This window comes from Platalea leucorodia (assembly GCF_965183815.1).
Source record: "Platalea leucorodia genome assembly, chromosome: 8".
NCBI classification, from domain to species: Eukaryota; Metazoa; Chordata; class Aves; order Pelecaniformes; family Threskiornithidae; genus Platalea; species Platalea leucorodia.
In genome coordinates, this window is record NC_138830.1 from 1,547,644 (window position 1) to 1,568,753 (window position 21,110).

The window sequence follows — 21,110 nt, forward strand, 5'->3', positions numbered from 1 at the left end:
AGAAAGGTTCACACATTTCTGTGTATTGGACCTGAACTAAAATATAGTCTTTAATGGCACCATTTTATCTATTACTTACATTTAACGTAGGAGATAAAATTTTCTGCAGCAGTTTCTTTAAAAGATTCATATTTTCTTTTCTTATTTTTCAGCCGATATTCAGACGCGGCTAGAGAAATGGGACGATGTCAGTTTTCGTGGGGACAGGAGTAGCAAGGTCCACCCTTCTACCGAGCGAACATCATCATCATCTAGAGCTTCATCAAAAGAGCTTTTATGGTACAACTTTTTGCTTTCCTTACAAAAATATTTCCAGTCCCACTTTCATAATTCACAGAAATGCTTGCTTGATGGCAAGTCATATTATTAAATGTTATGATTACATTAAATGCGTTCAAGCAGACATTCTGGACAATGTATCATAAGCAAGTACACTATAAAATGACATTTTGCCAGCAATTTTTAATGTTGTGAAAAGTAGCAGGTGCAATTACTAAATAAATGGTGGTGAGAATTCTAGAGAGGCATGCGGTGATCCAAAACCAACTACAAACATGTGAGTAAAATGAGTAAAAAGGGATACTTGGCAGTGATTTGACAGTCACTGGATATCCAGTGTATTTTGGTTTTGCTACCAAGAGGGCAGAATTTCTGCGTATAACTGGAAGAGGCAAGATAAAATATCCAAGCCAAGAACTACCGCTTTCATGCAGTTCAACTAAAATTGCAGGGGATGTAAATGAGGGAAGAATTGGACTTTGCCTTTGGGAACAGTTCATGTAGATTAATTCTGCTGCCTTCTTGGTATGCAAGCAACACTCATTCACTCCATTACGCATGACCGTAATTAGCATTTTCATACACCAGAAGCAGTTTTCTGACCAAATGATGCTTATCCTGTATCTTAACCTGCCCTTTATCTGGGTGTTTCATTAACCTAGAGCTTTACACAGGTTTTGCTCAGTTAACTTGATTTTGATCTACAGGGTTTCATTTTCTAGGAAGAAAGAATATTAGGATATTGTGGCATAAAAATGCACATGTGCCAAGGTGAAGTCTTGTAATGTGGTGGTTGATTCTTAGACCCTGACAGCAGGTACAGTCTTGTGTCATTGCCTAACCTCATTTTGCCTGGCTATGAAACAGAAGCATAGTGGCAGAGGCAAAGTCTTCACTGCATTATACTGGTTTCATGCCAATACATAGCCAGGGCTCGACCCTGTCCTGGCCTGACTCTGTTCTGTTGTATTCACTATTGGCTGCATGCAAGTGAAAAGCGTAAGAGTGAACACTGAGAACACTGAGAAGAGGCCAGGCACTTTTGATAACTGCGAGTTAAACAATTCAGTTAAAAGAAATAACCTAATTAATCAGCATGTGCTTATGAACATGAAAGACATGAGGCAGTATGTCTTAGTGTGCGGTGATGAGTATGTAAATGCCTTATTGCTAGGTCCACAGAAAACAGATCACAGTCGGAGCTGACTAACGTCAAGAGTGCCTTGGAGTCTGATTCAACGTCAGAATTAGAACTTGCACCTGCAACACAGGTAAGAGGATTTGGTAGATTTAGTAACAATAAAAAGGCAAGTAGGAATTGTCCCACTGGCTAACTGTTCACATTCTGGAAGAACTATTTAAGGGATATTTTCAGGATCATCAGTTAAAAGGTTCATACAGCCGAATCTTCACAGCTTCCAAATTAATTTGCTATGAAAATAACTTAACAATGTCAGCATGTCGAACATTCCGAGTTTGACACTGCAGTGAACTGTGACCTTCCTGTGCAGAAAGAAAGACTTCAAGCTACAATTTACAGCATCATCATTTTTCCCTTCCTCCAGTTCTGAAATTCAAACTTCTAATGGTTCCCTCTCCCTGTAATGTATCTATTCTCAAGGTCTCTTGGTCACCCAGAAATCCCCAGAATTGGGAAATGGCTAAGGAATACTGGAGGGAATCATTAGACCAACGTTCATTAGCAGTTTGTCTCCACAGGTGGGAGAGCAGTGTGGTCAAAGGACTTTTTCCTGCTGGAAAAGGAGCTCTAATACAGAGGGCGCTGGGCTGGATATTTGTAGATTTGCCCTGTTCCACTGTCCTATTGTATATTGGACAGGACCTTGTGGAAGTGGTTACCTAGAGCTGTATGGTTTCAGATAGGTATGTATGTGAAGCTGAATCAGCCAGCTTGAAAGAGAAGCAGAGTATGAAATGCTTACCTGTGGTTCTGGTATATCGCATGTTTTGTTTTGATTTATATTAAGCTGCTTTTTTCAAACTTGTGATCCATTCAAGTTACGAAATGTTGTTGAACTGGTAATTAGTAGTGCAGAGAAATGACCTGAAGTGAGATTGTGTTCTTATTCTAGGTAGTTTACTTATTTTCATTCACTGCCTGCTTCATCCTGCCTATACTTGGACTGTCAAAGTCATCAGTTCCCAACAAACAGGCTCATCTGTCTTGACTGAGGTCTTAATCTGCTTGTAAAAGAAATCACGTTAGAGCTTTTATCAAAGCATACGTTTTCCATACTTTGTCCTCTATAGATCTTGCCTATCTCATTTAAGGGTAACCTTTGCATATGCAACAGATTCTGCCATACCCTAAAGATTTCTTCTTGTCAAACTTGCTGCAGTTTTCCATCAGCAATTTCTCAATCATCACCTTCATCACTCATCTTTGACACGTTAGCTTTAGTTCCTCAAAGTGAAATACTAAGTAACTAGGTCATATTTTCATTAAAATTATGCAATCTTCTTAACAAAATCCCGTGTTTACCAGCACTTATGCCAATACAAAATCACAAAGACAAGCTTTGAATTAACAAGGAAGAAACGTGTTTGAAGGCTGGGACGGGCCGCAGCATGGTGGCTGTCATCAGATGTGGCCGTCTTGCTTCTCAGTGTTCTACGCACATCATACGTTACCTATTATTAACTCTTAAACTGCACTGGCCCAAAGTATCTTTGTTCTTTCATTTATCTGCTATTCTGGAAAGTTCCTTGTTATGCTTTTAGTAGTACTGAGATATCCTACGGTGTCTGAGGTTTTTTTAAGGTTTATTTTTTCTCTTATAATTACAAACTGCAGAGGGAGATAATATGTTCAGTTGTATATCCATAAAGTCTGCTCATGTTTTAACTCTCTAAATGCCTCCCTGGGCATTTTAGGTATTTTCTTGCTCACTCAGAATGCATACACAAAAATCCTGACATACTAAAAAAACGTACCTAATTCTAACATGTCAGCACTCTTGGACAAAGATATAGCGCAAAGCCTGCAAACCTTAGAAATCTGCAGTTTGGGGCAACAATATTTAGCATGCAAAATTTATTCCCCACTTCTCCCAAATAGCTACAGTAAGAGTAATGGCCCTAGCCCTCCTTGGCTGTGCCAGTTACTCTAATGAAATCAAGAGTTACAAGGGACAGATGTAGCTCATTTTTTGAAGACCTGCTCAAAAGTTAAGACTATAATTTAAGCCTCTCACCAACAGTTAAGGTCCAACAGCACATAAGCCGACTACAAGCGCAGGAAAGTGTGCGCAAATGCATTGGAATGGAAGATTTTGTCCCTGTAGACAGCAGCCAGTGATCGGCTACAGCACCACCGTTGTAGAGTGGCGAGCATATCCAGCCACCGCGTCCGCACAGCGCCCATGCCTCAGACATCCCCATTCCACCCGGACCCGGACCCGGACCCGGACCCCGCCTCGGGCTCCCCCTGAGGGAGGAGGCTGCAGAGTCCCGCCCCATCACCAGCAGGAGATGGGAAGTTCTCCGGTGCTGGCACTCCATTCCCATCCCCTCTCTTCCCACCCTAGCGAAAGGCAGCAGGTTTGTTGTATGTGGGGTCCTGCATTTCTGGGTACCACAACTCAGGATGCGACTCTGCATTGTCTATATGCAAATGCAGCTTATGTGGGTTTTGTTAATTCTTTTTTCCCTCTGGTTGAGGGCAGGTTTGCATTTAATGGAGGAGAAGGTATATTTCTGTGGGGATTATGCAGGGACAATGTGTATGCTCTGACATATGGCAGAGGAGGGGGCTTCTGTGCTTCTTGTCCTCTTCCCCCTCACCTCTTTACCGCCGCAACGAGCTCGCTCTCCCCTTCTGCGGTAGTACTCGGTCTGAACGTTGTGATTTACGGTATTGTCCTTGACCTAAGGAAATTGCAGTCACTGGAAACAGAAGATTAAAAAGCGGAAATAATCAAACAGTTTGCAAGAGCCAACTCGTACATAATGAAAAGGCTAGGAACATAATTAATGTCTATCAACAGAGTTTCGTGTCAAGAAAACCAAATTTAATTCTTTGATCAGATTACAGGTCGGGCTGATAAATGTTGCTGTGTGATATTCTGCAAGATGTTTGAATTAACATACCATATTCTGATTTTAAAATTAGCACCATACAATATAAATAAAACAGCTGTTAAACAGATTAAAACTGGCTAATTTAAGTTCTCAAGAACGGTAGTTATTTACTAGGAGTGGTAATCACTTGATTCCAAAGAGAAGCCATGATCTTCAATATTATTGATCTGAAAATAAATATGCAAGCCATTCCTGATAAAATTTGCACATAATGCAACAGTAGAATGAAAAAAACGTAAATAAAAGAGTCATAAAAATGAGCCGGTGACCAAGACATCTGTATAAATACGTATTTCAATACAGTCGCTTGAAAAGTTGTACATTTTGGAAAAAGAATGCAGGCTCTACTTCCACCGCTACGCTGGAAGGCAATTTGAAGAGAATCTACGGCTCAGAGCGTACGAGGACGTCAACATGGGCGCTCCCTGCGCAGTGCTGTGGCAAGAGGAGTGTGTAGGAGCAGACGGAATTAGTGGGAGATAGGAGATCACCTGGTTTCTGCACAGAGAAACGGCAAGACCGGAATATAGGGTTCACTTTGGTTGTCTGTATGGCTATAAAAAAACAAGGCTATAAAAATATAAAGAGGGAGAGTAAGAGAGACACGGAAAAGATTGAAATCTGAATAAAATGCCTTATAATGAGACAATTTAAGATCTCAATCTCTTTATATCATTTAAAAGACAATTAAAACCTGATTAAAGTCATCAGTGTCTTTCCACAGAGAAAATAAGGAGTACTAAAAAGTGCTTTAAACTACTGGAAAAAGAATAAGAAGTGATAGTAGGAAACTGAAATTAAAATTAATAAGAGAAACAAGGAGGGCAATTAAACAAATTTGCAAACAAAGTGATGAGATTAAGGTCTCTTGATAACTTTAAATTAAATCCGAGCACCTTCCTCAAAGACATGTATTGCAGACAACCTCAGCTTATTCTCCGTGGAATGTCAGCTTTATCCTGCGGCTGTTGCGTGACAAATACCGTCATGTGGTATACAGACAAACGGACGATTTGAACCAGTTCTCTCTTCTGCCCTAAATTCTATTAATCGGTAAAATAACTGTTTTGTGTATAGGATTGGGTTTCGGTGTGTTTTCAGCGGCACCCTGAAATCTCTTCCCGGCCTCGTGAAAGAAAAGCAAAATATTTTGCCAACACTGTGGAGCAGCGGAGCGGATGTGAGGGCAGGAGGCCCGCTCGCAGCGGAGTCCAGAGGCCGAGAGCGGAACGCGCGCGGTGCCCCCGCGCCTCTCACAGACACGGTGCTCCGTCGGGCTTTTCTAACCGCACCTGTGTCACCAATTTCACTCATCAATCTTTACCTGAGAGACTCAGGAACAAACCAGAACTTTAAGGCTAGATTGACAAACCAATGTCGTCCTTCTAGGTAAAACCCCATGTCTGTACACACACAGACATCTGTGTTCGCCCATGCGTTGCACGTTACTTATACGAACGCCCAGGGTGTTTCACCCTAGCAGTGCACATTCCAGCGCTGGGAGATGCAGCCCAATGAGTCTGCAGCGGGCAAAATTGGTCTTTTAGCAATGTGGCCCACTGAAATTGAATATGACAAGTACAGTCATCAGAAATGTAATCACGTAAATTAATGCAGTTGGGACCACGGTCAGGCAAATGGCTAATGAGTTTAACCTCTGACAAACCCGAGGGAAGGGATTAGCAGTCAGAGCTCTCTTTAGCAAGATTAGGCCACTTTGTGCTTTTCTGTGCCATCATTGAATACTGTTTGGTTTTGTACTGTGCCTTTTGTGCAAAAAAAAAAAAAAAAAGTTTTTCATAAAAGAACAGGGAGAAACTTGTTATGTCCTTCCAGTGGGATCGACTGATAGTAAGGCACAGAAGAGAGAGCTGCCAATTGTAAAAAGGATTTGTCCTTCCAGTGAAATCCATAGCAAACCGGGCTCTCCAATGTGATCCCAAAGCAGAACCTGAAAGAAAAACACAAAATGTACAGGGAAAATGAGATTCTTTCTTCCTGGAGCATAGCGAGGGGAATGCGCTGCCACAGTCGTAATACAGGAGTAGGAACAGTTACGGTAAAAGTCTGATACAAAATAGTCAGCTCTTCCCTTTGTGGCCCAACGCTTGCATTGTCTTTCCTTGGATGTCTCCTTATCATTCACGCACCTTGAGTGAAAAGTCTGGAAAAGATAAATTACTCTGCTTCCCATGAGGAATGATCCCTGCTACAGTGTAAGAGAATTCAGAGGAATTCATGCAGGGACACAACTAGTTTTGCCCAAGAAAAAGGCCATTTGGGGCTCTAGGCAATTAAGGAAATAACTCAGAAATGTGGCAGAGAGTATATCATCCCTTTCTGATTTATTCTTTTATTTTTTAGGCGCGATCAGCTAAGGAGCAGCGTTGGGGAGGGCCGCTTCTCTCCAGAAATCACTCCTTGGAGGAGGAATTTGAAAGAGCAAAGGCAGCTGTTGAGGTATTACTTCATTTATTGTTTTCATTTTCAGCTAATGTTCTATGGATTTCTTATTCATATTGCAGCACAAATATAGGAGAAAGTTGGAACTGGGTTATTTAAAGCAGAGAAAAGACATATTTCCTGGAGTTACTAATTTAAAATAGCCATTTCTCTCAAAAAACCCCCCCAAACCCTAGGTATAAATGAAGATTAGATAGAACCAACATTGCAAGCTCCATTTTGTATTGCTATAGCAAGTGGGTCAAGAAAAATTTCCCATAAATGTAAGTACTTCGACACTGAAAGTGTAAGAGTGAAGCATATTTTTCCCCAGCAACTTAATGTGTGCAATCAGTTACTTAAGCTCAGACGTAAACCAATTCTCCACAGTGGAACTGGAATTCAGACTCGTTGATAAACAGAATAACGACCTGCTGCAATGGGGAACTGCACGTCTAGCAGTAACCATGCACCACTGCGTTTTTATAAGTAGTGGCAGAATGTTAAACCCGGGAGTACTCTCGTTTCCTGGGAAATCAATTTAGTTTGAAAAGGTGCAGGTATTTGGACAGTTCTCCTATTGCACTTCTGTTTTTTTCACCAACTACTACTTTTCCAACATGAAAAATGCCTCTTGAGTGTTGTTCTATACCACTAGTCCCAGTTGAAATCTTGATCCTATCTAGAGACAAGGTGGCACACAGTTTTTGTAACAGAATCCAATAAAAAATAAGATAAAAGCATCCATCTTGAGCATCGTATCTTCTCAGGGGTTCAGTCAGTAACCTTCAAACTCCCAGCGCCACGAAGAGCCAGGACAGCTGCATCCACTGAGGACAGAAGTTCAGGCTGAATTATGCAACAGCCACTGAAATGAGTTTTTAGGGTGGAAAGGATGAGGCTGTGACACTGATTAATTTTAGCATGAACTGCAGTCTCATTAGTCTCCAAACATCTAGAACACTTCAGGGATATTTGGGGTTAGATTTAAATTTTAGCGTCTGTATTTTAATACTCCTCTAACTCAAGTTTTAGACCATTTTAATTCCAGTGTTGGCAGTTGAACTATTCGAGATTAATATTGGTTGCTTACAAACAAAACTAGGCCTAAATCACATGCTGGCTTCTGCTAGAAACAGAATTTCTTAATTAAGAAATTAATTTGATTTGTAGGGTTTTTACTAAGGTAAGACTGCATGGTTTCTACCATCATTTCTTAGGATCTTATTGCACACACAAAAATTCTTGTATCGGCCTGCAAGGCTGCAATGGACACAATCAGTAAGTTAGCTGTTTTATAAACTGTACACTGAATGCCTTTTTCTTGTATTTTCTGAGTGCATTGCTCTTTCCCAATCAAATAGATTCTTTATAAACAACTGCTAGTGATGCAGAATAGGTTTTTTGATGTCACACATCATAGACATTTGCTCCGGGCAGGAAAGGAGAGACTTGCTTTCAAATTGCCACTGCTTTAAATGCTCTGGATGTTCCCGATTGCACTGCAGACTGCTCCTTAAGGTGGGCCATGCTGTGCTGTAATCCGTGGTTGCGACACAGGGAATCTGATGATGAACATCTCTGCCTTACGGTTAGTGCTTAAGCAAATGATGTCAGCACTCTTGCAACTGCCAGAAACCATCTGTGGTGGGGAGTTCCCAGACATTCAGCAGAAAGAAAAAGGAGTTGAGGCCAACAACAGAATACAAGACATTACTGAATTACTTTGCAAAGTAAAGTAAGGAGGAGAACATATTGTAGAAAAAAATATTGCACATTAAAAAAAAGGCCATTCTGAGGCAATGTGCTGATTTCAGCTGGGATAGAGTTAATGTTCTTCCCAGTAGCTGGCACAGTGCTGTGTTTTGGGTTTAGGATGAGACTGATGTCGCTAACCCCCTGATGTTTCAGTTGCTGCTCAGCAGTGCTTACACCAGTCAAGGGCTTTCCAGCTCCCCATGCCCTGCCCGGTGCACAAGGAGCTGGGAGGGGGCACAGCCGGGGGGGCTGACCCAGACCGGCCCAAGGGCTATTCCATACCCCATGGCGTCGTGCCCAGTATAGGAACTGGGGGGAGCTGGCTGGGGGGCAGCGATCGCTGTTCAGGGACTGGCTGAGCATTGGTTGGCAGGTGGTGAGCAATTGCATCATGCATTACTTGCTTTGTATATGCTTTTATTATTACTATTAATTTATTTCAATTATTAAACTGTCTTTATCTCAGCTCACGAGTTTTCTCACTTTTACCCTCCCAATTCTCTCCCCCATCCCACTGCGGCGAGTGAGCGAGCGGCTGGTGGTGCTCAGTCGCCGGCTGGGGTTAAACCACGACAGGCAACAAAGACACGTTGTTAAAATGCTTTAAGGTAGCCTCAAAAACAGCTGTTAAAAAGAATCTAATTAAATGTTTCCCTAACTGTGTAGCTGGCAGTCTTAAGTTATTCTTCCTGCTTAAAACAGAAACTTGGACCAGGTAGTTAAAATGTAAAGGAAAGGATTCTTCAAGACCTTATAGAGCAGTTATTGCCATTTGCATATGAAAAGAGCTGGATTTTCATCCTAGCTAAAATGAAGCGGTAAGAAAGCGAGAGTGATTGAAATAAATTGCAGCCCATCTCCGAAAGATTAGTGCTTTCTTAAGTGGAGAATAGATACAGCTCAAAAATTCATCTTTTAGGCTTTGGATGTTTCTGTAATATTCTTCAACTGGGAAATCTCCAAGTGGTAAGATTAGCCAGAAAACTGATCAAGAAAAGGAAGCAAATCTCAGGTTCTTTGTGGCCTAGTTTGAAAGGAATTAATTAACAATTCAGTAAATGAAGACACCAAACTTTATCCTCCACCCAGTATTCACTTTAGAGCTTTGGGAATGGTTTTAAGATGTCAAACTTCGAGATTAATGAAGATCTGTGAGGTAATTCTTTCTTAAGAAGGTTTAAAGATGTCTATGCCATTGGGGAATCTTTTAAGAATAAAGAGGTAAGTAAATCAGCTTTTTTACTAGGCAGGGTCCAGATTCACTCGCAGTGATCGGGTGCTTGCAGACTTGGCTGCCTTTGCTGTCCCTCTGGAAACTGGGTTTGATTTTTGCCTCATCCCTTTGCTGTACATGGGAGGGAAGCACAAATAGCCTAAAGTCTTCATGATTTCCAAGTGCCATACCAAATACGTTTTAACGGAATCTTTCTAATAATTAGCTGTGCTTTAGCAAAAATTGGTACTTTTGATTTTTTTAAAAATGCCAGCATGGGGATTCAGATCCATCCCATAGCTATATTCTGTTAAAACGACTGTTTTATCATCCACCGTCCTATTGGCAACGAGTTAGAATAAATAAAAATGAAACCAAGAGAGCGCAAAAACTTCCCACTGAGAAATGTCTCAGAGATGGGAAAAAAGCGATTTTGATATTTTCTTATGCCACATTTCCCTAATGTAGAGATTAAACAGCAGGTGCCATACTGTTTTGTGAGCTTTCGCAAAAGAAATTTGGAGCTGTCCTCCTCAGCATCGTTTTATTTACACCACCACGTCACGTGAGCCATCTGCCGTATAGCATTCTGTTATGAAGCATCAGAACATATTACAGCTAAATTATGTGACAATAGCAGGAATAAGATGAGATTAATTTATTCTAGCCCAGGAAAACAGTCCAGAATCATCAGCTTTGTGGTTCCCATGAATACTGGTGAGCATCCTTTCTGTGCCTGCGATATTCCTGTCGCGCTATTTCAACATCCCTTTCGGATGGGCCTGAGACTGCCTAAACCACATTTTAAATTGGGATCTAGGAGCCTGAGTCATTCAGATGCGTTTTATTCGGTACTCTCTCAAATCACAACGGGAATCTTTGCCTTGATACAAATTTTTTTATCTCTAAACTTTACTAAAAAGGCATACTTCAGGTTTTGTTTTGAGAAGATATCAGCTAAGGAAATCTTATGTAGTTGGCACATAAGTTTAACTTACTGTGTCTTTCACGTTGAAGGGTCTGCCGATTCAGTAATTCAGAGAACGAACAACCTTTGTTTCCTATACATTGGTCAAGAAGGAACATTGCAAACTAATTTTTGGCAGTACAGGACAGGCAAAATTCTGTTCTTAAAGTTATGAAAATAGGTAAGTTAGAAATTAGCCAGCAATATTCAGAAACTACACCCCACCCCCTTCACTGTATCGTAGGAAGTAAAGAGCCTGGAAATATTTTGCCTCCCATTTGTTTAACTGCTTCAGCATATTTTTAAATACTAAGAGTAAAAATAGCCTCTTTGACAAAATGCAGAATATTCTGCTTGGAAGTAGTCAGATGGCACGAACATTTTTCCTGGTTGTCATTCCGCTTAACTGCTGCAGATGATCTGAGAACGTGTTAAACGTTTTGAACTGGTCTGAAACCTTTCGGTACATCTGAAGTCATTCACCAGCGTTAAGGTGGCAAAAACAGGGAAATTAAGTAATTGGCACCAGTCACATGGCAAAGAGAGTTAAAATTAGATCTAGGAGTATTGATCCAAAGCCAGATTTTCAGAAACAGTATTAATTTAACGCTCCTGCCACTGAAGTCAATGAAAAAATTGCTACTAATGACAGCTGAAACAGACTTAGACTTCAACAAAGACTGTGCAATATTTACGGTCCTCTTCCTCAAGAACATTAAACGGCTCTGCTATTGACATTCTTATTTGTCACCGCAATATTGCAGCATTTTATCAGGTGCCGTAGTCGTGCACGGTCCGGTTGCTCGGCGCAGCTTTGCCACGCCAGCTTTAGAAAGCCCACGTGCTGGCTGCGCTTAGCGAGCTGCGGCTGGGCCTTAAGCAAAGCTTCGCTTGTAGCTGCAAAGTAACAGCAGGGCCCTGGCCCACGTCCGAGTAGCCCGTGATGAGCTGAGAGGCGTTATAGCAAAGCGGGTCCCCCCGCTACATTTTTCCTCCACCTTTGACTCACTATAGGTAGACATCAAGCACGGCTACTTGAACGCACGGTAATTCGCTGGCTTTTTAAGGGGAGTATGCACACGCTGAACTTCTGCGTCAATTATAAATACGTAATTAAGCAGCAGAATTTGAGCTCAAGACCTAAAACCACTTGTATGCTTGCTTACGATCTGCAGAAATGTGATTTGAGATGTTTCTAACCCATTGATTCATAAGGGATTTTTGTGGGAAAAATACAAGCAAAAATTCCAATATAAACATCATATATATATGAATCTATGTATAATTAGTTCTATAATCTGTTTAAAAAGGCATTAACAATTATTTTTCAGTAGCTTTATTAATATTAATCTGTAGAAAAGGGAAATTTCCACTCCTTTATCTCATCCCGAATCTCAAAATTACTGCCAGTAAAAACATGGTCAAGTAATTTTTTCTTCAGTGCCGTGCAGATTTGCACTGAAGGCACAATAGCTGGTAGGGACAGCTGCTGAGCGGGGCAGGGGGTGCATTCAGGTGCCTCTGGTCGTGGCTGATAAAAGAGGGAGGGATCTGATCACTGCCCTAGCCTTTTCAAACCCTGAACGGACATTTCAGCACAATTGCACCACTGTTTAAAAGAGTGTATTGCCTTCAAATCTGGAATGAAAGCAAATTTGGAAACCTCCGAGGCTGCTGTGTAACAGAGTTGTCAGGTTCTGTTCCCTTCTGGTACAAAGAGTGAAATCTCCTCTCCAGGAGTGAATGGTTCACCTTTGTTTCCTAGTCCAGAGAAGGACGTAGCAGGTACCTTCACCGATCCAATAACTGCGGAATTCGGACGATTCTGAGTCTCCTGGACGAAAGCGCTGGGTTCCAGGAGGCAGGTGCTGGGGCAAGAGCCAAAGGGAGGTGCCCGTCAGATCTCTAGAGAGGGAAGGCACCTTGCCGTTTGTACGCAGCCTTCTGATTTACAGCAGCCACACCTAACGGTAGCCAGCGCGAGTCCTCCCAATCCTTCACACCGAATCTCAAATGTTCTCGTTGCTGGCTCATTCTAGATCTGTTCATAGCCTGTGCTTTCCTTTTTCCACGTGCCTAAGAAGGAGGGTTGCAGCAAGCCGCGCAATCGCTGACTAAGCTCTATTTTTGCAAATCGTGCCTAGCTGTGGAGCAGTAGCAAAGAGGTCAGTCTGGCAATGAAGATTCAGACAACACTATCTGGACCAGTTTATAATACCTTCATATATATATACACACCTTAATATACCAGTTTATAATACCTTCAATCAACCTCACACTCAAATAGTTCTGTCTAAACTGCTAGAATTATTTGTGCTGTTGTCTTTCACATAAATAAGCTGGGAAACGGTGCCCTCAGTAGTGTCAGCTCACGGGCGTTCTGGCCGTGACCTTGCAGCAACTGGAGAACTTTGCAAAGGCTCGTAGTGCTGAGCATGTATTGAGCACGTATGCTGCTACAGAACTGCTTTTCAGGGCTTGTGACTGATGTGTGGAAGCTGAAAAAATAGGACCTTACCTTGGATTCTCCCCTCTTTTTTTTTTTTTTTTTTTTTAAATCCTCTTTCGGGGTTTTTGCCATCATTTCCTAGTAGCCACAGCGGTTCCCTCATGCTGGTTGTTACACATCCTGAATCCCATTCTTTTTTCATCATTTCTGTTTCTCTTGTATTTGCATTTTCCCCTCTTGTCTTTGAGCTGAATGTTAATCTTACTGTACAACTTTATAATCTCTTATAGATTCCTCTCACCAGCACAGTACATGATGCAATATTAGGATTTCTCCAATATGTCTAAAAGCCTCATTTGTATAAATTCTCCTGTGCAGAAGCCCTCTGTCTAAGCTGTGCCATTCCTCTTTTGCATAGTTGCAAATGATGCTGAATCTACCAAAGCGAGATGCTTGTTCTCTTTTAAACTGTTGTATCTATTGTTATTCTTTAGCATGTATGCTTAGTTGATTTTTTTTCTTTTTTTCTTTCTTTTTTTTTTGGCCAGGGACTAGCAGCATTCATTTCCTTCCAATTTTATGTAACAATTTGCTGTTAGCATCAATAAGATGCAGTGTGAACTGCTGCAAATCCTGCTTCAAATACAACACACTCTGCCTCTGAAATAGAGAGTTTTCTGTTGACAAAACGTGATCCAATATAAGATCCAATATAAGAGATGAAATTAAATTATATGGAATTCTGAATTTGTGCTGTAGCATTTCAGTCAGTATGATTATTAATAGAATTAATACTGCTCAGCAAAATTGCCAGACTCAGACCACTGGTAGAAAGAAATTAAAAGCTTGCCATTTTATTTTAAAGTTTTGTTGTTCATTTTCTTCCTTTTTTCCTCTTTTTCTTCTAGTCAGACACAGAGTTTTGGGATAAAATGCAAGCAGAATGGGAAGAAATGGCTCGCAGAAACTGGATTTCGGAGAACCAGGAAGCCCCAGGGCAAGTCACCATCTCAACCATTGAGAAGGTAACGCAAAGGTTGTTGGTACGGTACATCCTCCCCGGGAGGCCCCGCGACGAGCCCAGCTATTCAAGGGCACGCAAGAAAACCCCTGGGACATGGCAGCTGGTTTTACCCAGAAGAGCTCATCCTCTGTAAGCGTCTGTGAGCGGGGCAGATTTAAAAGACCTTCCCGTAGCGAGAATACAGTTCGACTGGCACGCTGCCTGGATTCAGCTGAAAGGCTCACGAAGCAAACTGCTGGATTATGGGCACTTCTGAAGACGGGCACTCAAGGAAGAGCAGCAAATAAAAAAATCTGGGCTGGCACATTCAAACACTGTTGAGGATAGAAATGATAGGGATTCTGTCTCTTTCTTCATTCCCTCCATTGTATGTTTTAATTTGCTTTATATTATGCAGCTGATATTAGCCTACACCCTTTACACTGCAGTGGCAAGAAGAGCAAAAGGCAAAATTTAAAGAAATCCTAAAATGAACTCAGGTGCTTGCAACACTGTTTTGTATCTGGAAGGTTAATTGAAGATTTCAGGGTATTAACTGAACAGACATCAGGTTACAAGCGCTGCAGGGAGTCAGCTGCTTGACGTGTGCTCTTTACCATCACATCGGATGTGCTGGGCTCACGCTAGGTTCAGTTCTGCTTTTATTGCAGTCCGTGTGAGTTATTGCCGTTATCTTTGATGAGAGCAGGAGAGCCCAACATGCGTACCAGTAGGTATAACCTCAGAGCTGAAGTGAAAAAAAGAGAGCATGAACATAAATGTCCAGCGATGCTGACTTTTTACACTTTTTGTCACTGAAACTTCATGGGGGAGCTCATACCGTTTCCCTGGCACAAAGGATGTTTACGCCCAGTTGGAAAATAGCGAGTCATTTAATTTTAGAGAGTTGCCATTCCTTGCTACACTGCTTCATCATGCGTCCGTTGTCTCTCTTCTCCAGGGTTATTATTTCCATACTGAGAATCCCTTCAAAGACTGGCCTGGTGCTTTTGAGGAAGGACTGAAAAAAATGAAAGAAGGTGACCTGCCTGTTACGATCTTATACCTGGAGGCTGCCATTCTACAGGAGCCCAATGATGCAGAGGTATTCACTCCCGTGCCTTTTACTGACAAAGGAAAAGGGGGCTCCCCTTAGCATGCAATGATTTCGGGGCCCAAACCTTTGCTAGTCATGACTGACTGGAACAGATTGAATGGTAATGGTGGTTTTGGAATAGTGTATACCTTGAAACAGATAAAGGTGAGCTCTTCCTAAGGTGAGAATCTATTTTTGAAACTATAGAATTTCCAAGCTGTCATTTAAAAGCATTCAGAAGAGACAATATTTCAAACCTTTCCTTCTTTTCCCGATGTTTTCAAACTATCTTTTGAACAATGCTGTGGAAAAGGTGAACATTTTCGATTTAACAAGAATGTTGACAAATTTTTGAAAGCTATATCAATTTCTGCAATATTGATGTTTTCAATATGTACATATTTAAAGTCTGTTTTCTGTGAAATGTGAAAGATATTTACAGTGTAAGTATCTAGGTCTCTGAATCTATTGCTACATTAAATTAAGCAGCAGGATTTCGAGAAGCAGAGAGAATTCCTGGACGCTCTAGAATCCTTTAAACCTACACAACTTAAGAATTGTTCTTCACCGTTTTCCATAAATTTCTAACAACATTTAAAATGCACAGTAACTCCAATTTAAGAAATCAGCATGTGCTCATACACTGACAGAATACCTTTGCATTCATTGATTATAAATATTATCAGGCCCAAAGATATTGAAAACTCCATCGATTTGTATTGTTGGTATGCACGCTGCAGAAAAAGCTGAAGTCAGTGCTGGACACATCTGCTATTTTTATTCACCCCACTGCTTAACAGTGATATTAGCTGTAACTCTGCTTGCAGTTGGGTATGTATAACAAATAACACAATGATTATTTTTGCAGGCCTGGCAGTTCCTGGGCATAACACAGGCAGAGAATGAAAATGAGCAGGCAGCCATTGTCGCCCTCCAAAGGTAGATGAAGATAATTGCTAAATAAGGGGTCTGATGGTATTAGGTAACGGAGGCCTAGGCTGGTTTAATGTCATACTTACCTTGTAACATGAAGCATTTATTTAACTAAGTAAAGCATTGACATAGATACAGAAAACTTCCCAGTGACTTCAGAGGAATGACTAGTGATTAATATTTCTGTTTTCTTAAATAAGTGCAATATTTAATCTAGCAACTTAAGTACTCGCACAGAAGAAAAGTTACGTGGCCTGATAAGCGTGAATTAGGCATAATGCAAATAAAGTGCCGTTTTGATATTCTAGCCACTTGGCATGTTTTCTGTAGTCCGTCCTTTAATGAAGAGGTTTTCTTAATTGGAACGAGCTCCTTTCAGCTGCTGAATACTAAACTGACAACATTTTTAGGTTGACAGAGATGTGAAGATCACGGTGTGCTTGTATGTAAAATGTCAGTTCCAAAATACCAGCAGCAGTAGTATCTTTCTGTAGTGGGTGTTCATTTGAAGCAAGTACCCTCTCCATATTCCGTTGCATTAGCAATGTTAACCATCGAGTCATTTCACCTAACTTATTTATACGTGACTTCTTAGCTCACCGGGATAGAAATCCAAGGGGATGTCTGATTTAGGGCTTGCTCACCCCCCCAGTTTTGAAACAAGCAACGGTGATGTTCACAACACAGACTGGATTGTTTTCAGTTCATGGTGTATATCCGTAGAAAGACTGCTTGAGGTGATTGCCTCCAGCTTTATCACAGAAAAAGTGAGAATTCAGGATGGCTGAGAAGATTCATAGGGATGGAAGAAATTTCGTCTTCAAAATATTTTTTGTAGAGCTGCAAACTACATTAAACTGTTCACTTGAATTTACATGAAGCTTCCCTTTGTTTACTGGACAGATACTATAAAAATGAATCTACCTACATTTACTCATAACCAGAAGGATGAAAACAAAGCTTGTATGCATACGTTTATGTACCTATGTGTGTATGCAACGTGCACGCATATGTCTGTCTATACATATGCATAATGCACTTATCACAGACAAACAAGACAAAGTCCCTTCTTTAAAAGTATTATTGGGTAGATCTTACTTGTGTGAGTGATTTTTGTTACACAGATTATTTTAGAAGAATTCAAGAATTGTGTTTGGCTAAAAAAAAACCAAACAAACCTCAATATATTTTTATTTTCTGCCTAGGTGCTTGGAACTACAGCCGAACAACCTAAAAGCTCTGATGGCCCTGGCCGTAAGCTATACCAACACTGGCCATCAACAAGAAGCCTATCAAGCTCTAAGAAACTGGATAAAGCAAAATCCAAAATACAAGTATATAGCGAAAAGCAAAAAAGGGTCCCCAGCACTTACCAGGAGAACATCTAAGACATCAGATGAAAGGTAAATGCAGTGTAAATCCCGATGGTGGAAGTTTTAACAACATCACTAGAAATGACGGTGCCTGCTGTGCCCCCTTACTCTGCAGAAGCCCAGCCTGTTCCCTGCGATGGAAGACTCGCTATCTCTAGTGGCAGGAGTGGGAAGCCAACGCAGGACATTTGGTTTAGCGACCGAAGGCTATATCTTTTGCCATCCCTGGAAGTTAAAAAACAAAACCAAACCGCTAAAAAGAGACGCTTCCCCTCAACTCCCATCACTTTCCCCTGACCTTGTCTGCTGTCTCTGTGTTCCCACATCAGCATCCTCATTCTTCAGCTGCTTCCAAATCCATACCAGGCCTGTATCCTGCTCTACATGTGTGCGTTCTTCCTACTGTTCATCATATTTCCCATGTCCCAGTCAGGCCACTAAGAATCCAGCAATGATAGCCATTTTGCAGTGGGACGTGGCTTCAGTTCACTGAAAATATTGGGAGGCAGCATCGTCTTGTTTAAAAGCCATTCTGGTTCTAACCAAAGAGACAGCGTAGTCATTTTATCTGACTTCAGCCTTGCGTACTGTAATGGGAGCTGGCAGCCATTTTAAACAACAACAAAATTCATGAGTTGGCAGCCCTTCGTCATGATTTCATGAGCTCAATAAATAAGTATCTCTGAATTGCGAGATGCATGATAAAGTCATTAGAGGCATAACCATGATTTATAGAACTAAAACACTAAGGCTATCTCACTGCTTGTCGTTTTGAAGACAGGCTTTATGTTTTACCCTTATCACTAACAATCCCTGGGTTGACAAGATAATTTAGTATAAGCAAAAATAAAATATGCAAGTTCTGCTTAATTGCTAAGTGTGTTACTCTACTTCGGCCTCATCCCACTGAGACCTGGTGTTGTCAGTGCAAAGGTTTCATGAAGTCTACAGTGGGTACAGAAGTCTTAAGTTTTGGCATCTTTCCTTGGGGGTCTTGGCTAGTCACTTGATCTATTGCTCTTAAGAACGACTACTGCTTTTGCCCATAGAGAACTCTTTTACGTCTGAGAAACTCATCCCGTTGTAATAGTTTTAATAAGCCTTCATGTTATTTCACTTGGGTTCATAGCTGCACTTTGACTTCATAGAATCACAGAATGGTTTAGGTTGAAAAACCCCTTTGAGATCATCGAGCCCAGCCGCTAACCCAGCGCTGCCAAGCCCACCACTAACCCATGTCCCCAAGCACCGCATCCACACGGCTTTTAAATCCCCCCAGGGATGGGGACTCAGCCCCTGCCCTGGGCAGCCTGGGCCAGGGCCTGACAGCCCTTTGGGGGAAGAAGTTTTTCCCAATACCCAACCCAACCCTGCCCTGGCGCAGCTTGAGGCCGTTCCCTCTCGTCCCATCGCTTGTTCCTGGGGAGCAGAGACCGACCCCCCCGGCTCCAGCCTCCTTTCAGGCCGTTGCAGAGAGCGATGAGGGCTCCCCTCAGCCTCCTCTTCTCCAGGCTGAGCCCCCCCAGCTCCCCCAGCCGCTCCTTGTAAGCCTTGTTCTCTTCATTATATAGGTGAACTTTTTTATTCCAGACATGAGTTTACAACAGCACCTGGAAGTAAATCTTTGCCATGATGAAGTTGAAGCAGCTGATTTTCAAATTTTAGGAGTATATCACTTTTGATACATCCACCACAAGGACTTTAATTTCTGGCTATGCGATCAATATTGCAATATTTGTAAAGAAATGTAAGATGGAGCTTTAAGTTATTTTTCACCCTTGTCTAGCTCATTACTTGAAGAAGTAAAGGATTTGTACCTGGAGGCTGCTCACCAGAATGGTGATATGATAGACCCTGACTTGCAGACGGGACTTGGAGTTCTTTTCCACCTGAATGGAGAATTTAACAGAGCAATAGATGCATTTAGTGCCGCTTTAACTGTTCGGCCAGAGGTACGTTTTATGCTTTTACATCTTTAAGAATTTAGCTTTACAGGCCATTTTCTTTCTCCCCTCTTGATCAGGCTAATATTAATGAGATGTCACTTCAGCCATTAAAATTTTAACACCCGAAATAGAAATGTTAATTACAAGACAGCCCCATTTAGAAGCAGATTTATACATGTCCAATATCTAGCTGTGTGCTGATTAATTGTACTAGTTATATCAAGTTGCCCATAATCATGAGTCAGAACCTCACATGCCACGTCAATTAAGAGAAGATATGATACTGTTATTTTCTGCAGTCCTCCTTACTTTGCAAGCAAAAATGAGCTATTATGTGCCTTTTTGACACCTACAGTAGAAAACTCATTTTCTCACCAGGACTATACATTATGGAACCGCCTGGGAGCAACTTTGGCAAATGGGGATCGAAGCGAAGAAGCTGTCGAGGCCTACACACGTGCTTTAGAAATACAACCTGGCTTCATTAGGTCCAGATACAATTTAGGGATAAGCTGCATAAACCTAGGGGCGTACAGGTAAGCTACAGAAACGTGTGAGCGAGAAAGTCAGGCATCATAACTACCAAGTGAAAATTGATCGTCTAGCTGGACCTGTCTTAAGAAAAAAAATCAGAATATAGCTACATAATCTCAGCTATTGCAAAATTTTCTAATTATTTTTTACAACGTACTAACAAAGCAATGATACTTTTCTTATATCCACAAATTCTGCATAACAGAACTACTCAATTTCTATCAAAAGAAAATAAATCCCTCATTTCAGCAAGCTGCTTAAGCATTTTTTTAGCTCTAAGTGCAAGTACTCTTCTTATAATCAGTGGGATTGTTCTCACACTCAAACTTAGTCCTGTGCTTAAGAGCTTTTCTAAAAGAAAGTACAAGAGCCTGCCTTTAGAAGGGAAACTTCAGTTAAACTGCTTCCAGTAGCTAATGCCGGCAAAACCCCTTGCAGTCCATCCTTCAGGAATCAGGGTGACATTCCAGGGTCCCAACGGGCAGCTTAAGACAGTTAAGAGGAAGGGGAGCTACTCAGCAATGAAGACGATATCCCCAGATGTATGACTAGACCGAGCTCTGCGCTACTACAAGCCACATCCACTTGTTTAAAGAAAATCAAGCAAGAATAATCCAAAGAGACTGATGAACTGCATTGTAAAATAATATACTTGAGTCTAGCACAGAACTTGAGAAAGTTTTACTCCAGTTGTTAAGCAAATTATATGGCTTGTTTCTTTTTTCTTCTTCCCTACAGAGAGGCTGTCAGCAATTTTCTCACTGCTCTCAGTTTGCAAAGAAAGAGCAGGAATCAACAACAGGTTCCCCACCCTGCTCTGTCAGGCAATATCTGGGCAGCGCTTCGAATTGCTCTGTCTATGATGGACCAGCCAGAACTGTTTCAAGCTGCCAACGTGGGTGATCTAGACATTCTGTTAAGAGCATTTAATCTAGAGCCGTAATAAAAAGCATCCACAAATTGAATCGTATTAGGAAACAGAGAACTCTTTTATTACTCATCTCAAAATGACCGCG

At 41.4% G+C, this 21,110-nt stretch overlaps 1 protein-coding gene across 5 annotated transcripts in view; it reads left to right on the forward strand.

The window, feature by feature from the left end:
* Positions 1-21,037, forward strand: part of PEX5L (peroxisomal biogenesis factor 5 like) — a gene marked incomplete at both ends in the record, with an annotated part of 112,326 nt that extends 91,289 nt beyond the window's left edge. For all 5 annotated transcript variants that reach the window (XM_082319541.1, XM_082319542.1, XM_082319543.1 and 2 more), the window contains 10 exons: positions 153-279; positions 1,454-1,550; positions 6,745-6,840; positions 14,118-14,234; positions 15,174-15,317; positions 16,177-16,247; positions 17,447-17,644; positions 19,401-19,566; positions 19,939-20,096; positions 20,833-21,037. In XM_082319541.1, coding sequence (XP_082175667.1) covers positions 153-279; positions 1,454-1,550; positions 6,745-6,840; positions 14,118-14,234; positions 15,174-15,317; positions 16,177-16,247; positions 17,447-17,644; positions 19,401-19,566; positions 19,939-20,096; positions 20,833-21,037 — 1,379 coding nt within the window. The remainder of the gene's footprint in view (positions 1-152; positions 280-1,453; positions 1,551-6,744; positions 6,841-14,117; positions 14,235-15,173; positions 15,318-16,176; positions 16,248-17,446; positions 17,645-19,400; positions 19,567-19,938; positions 20,097-20,832) is intronic.
* Between the last annotated feature and the right edge of the window lie 73 nt (positions 21,038-21,110).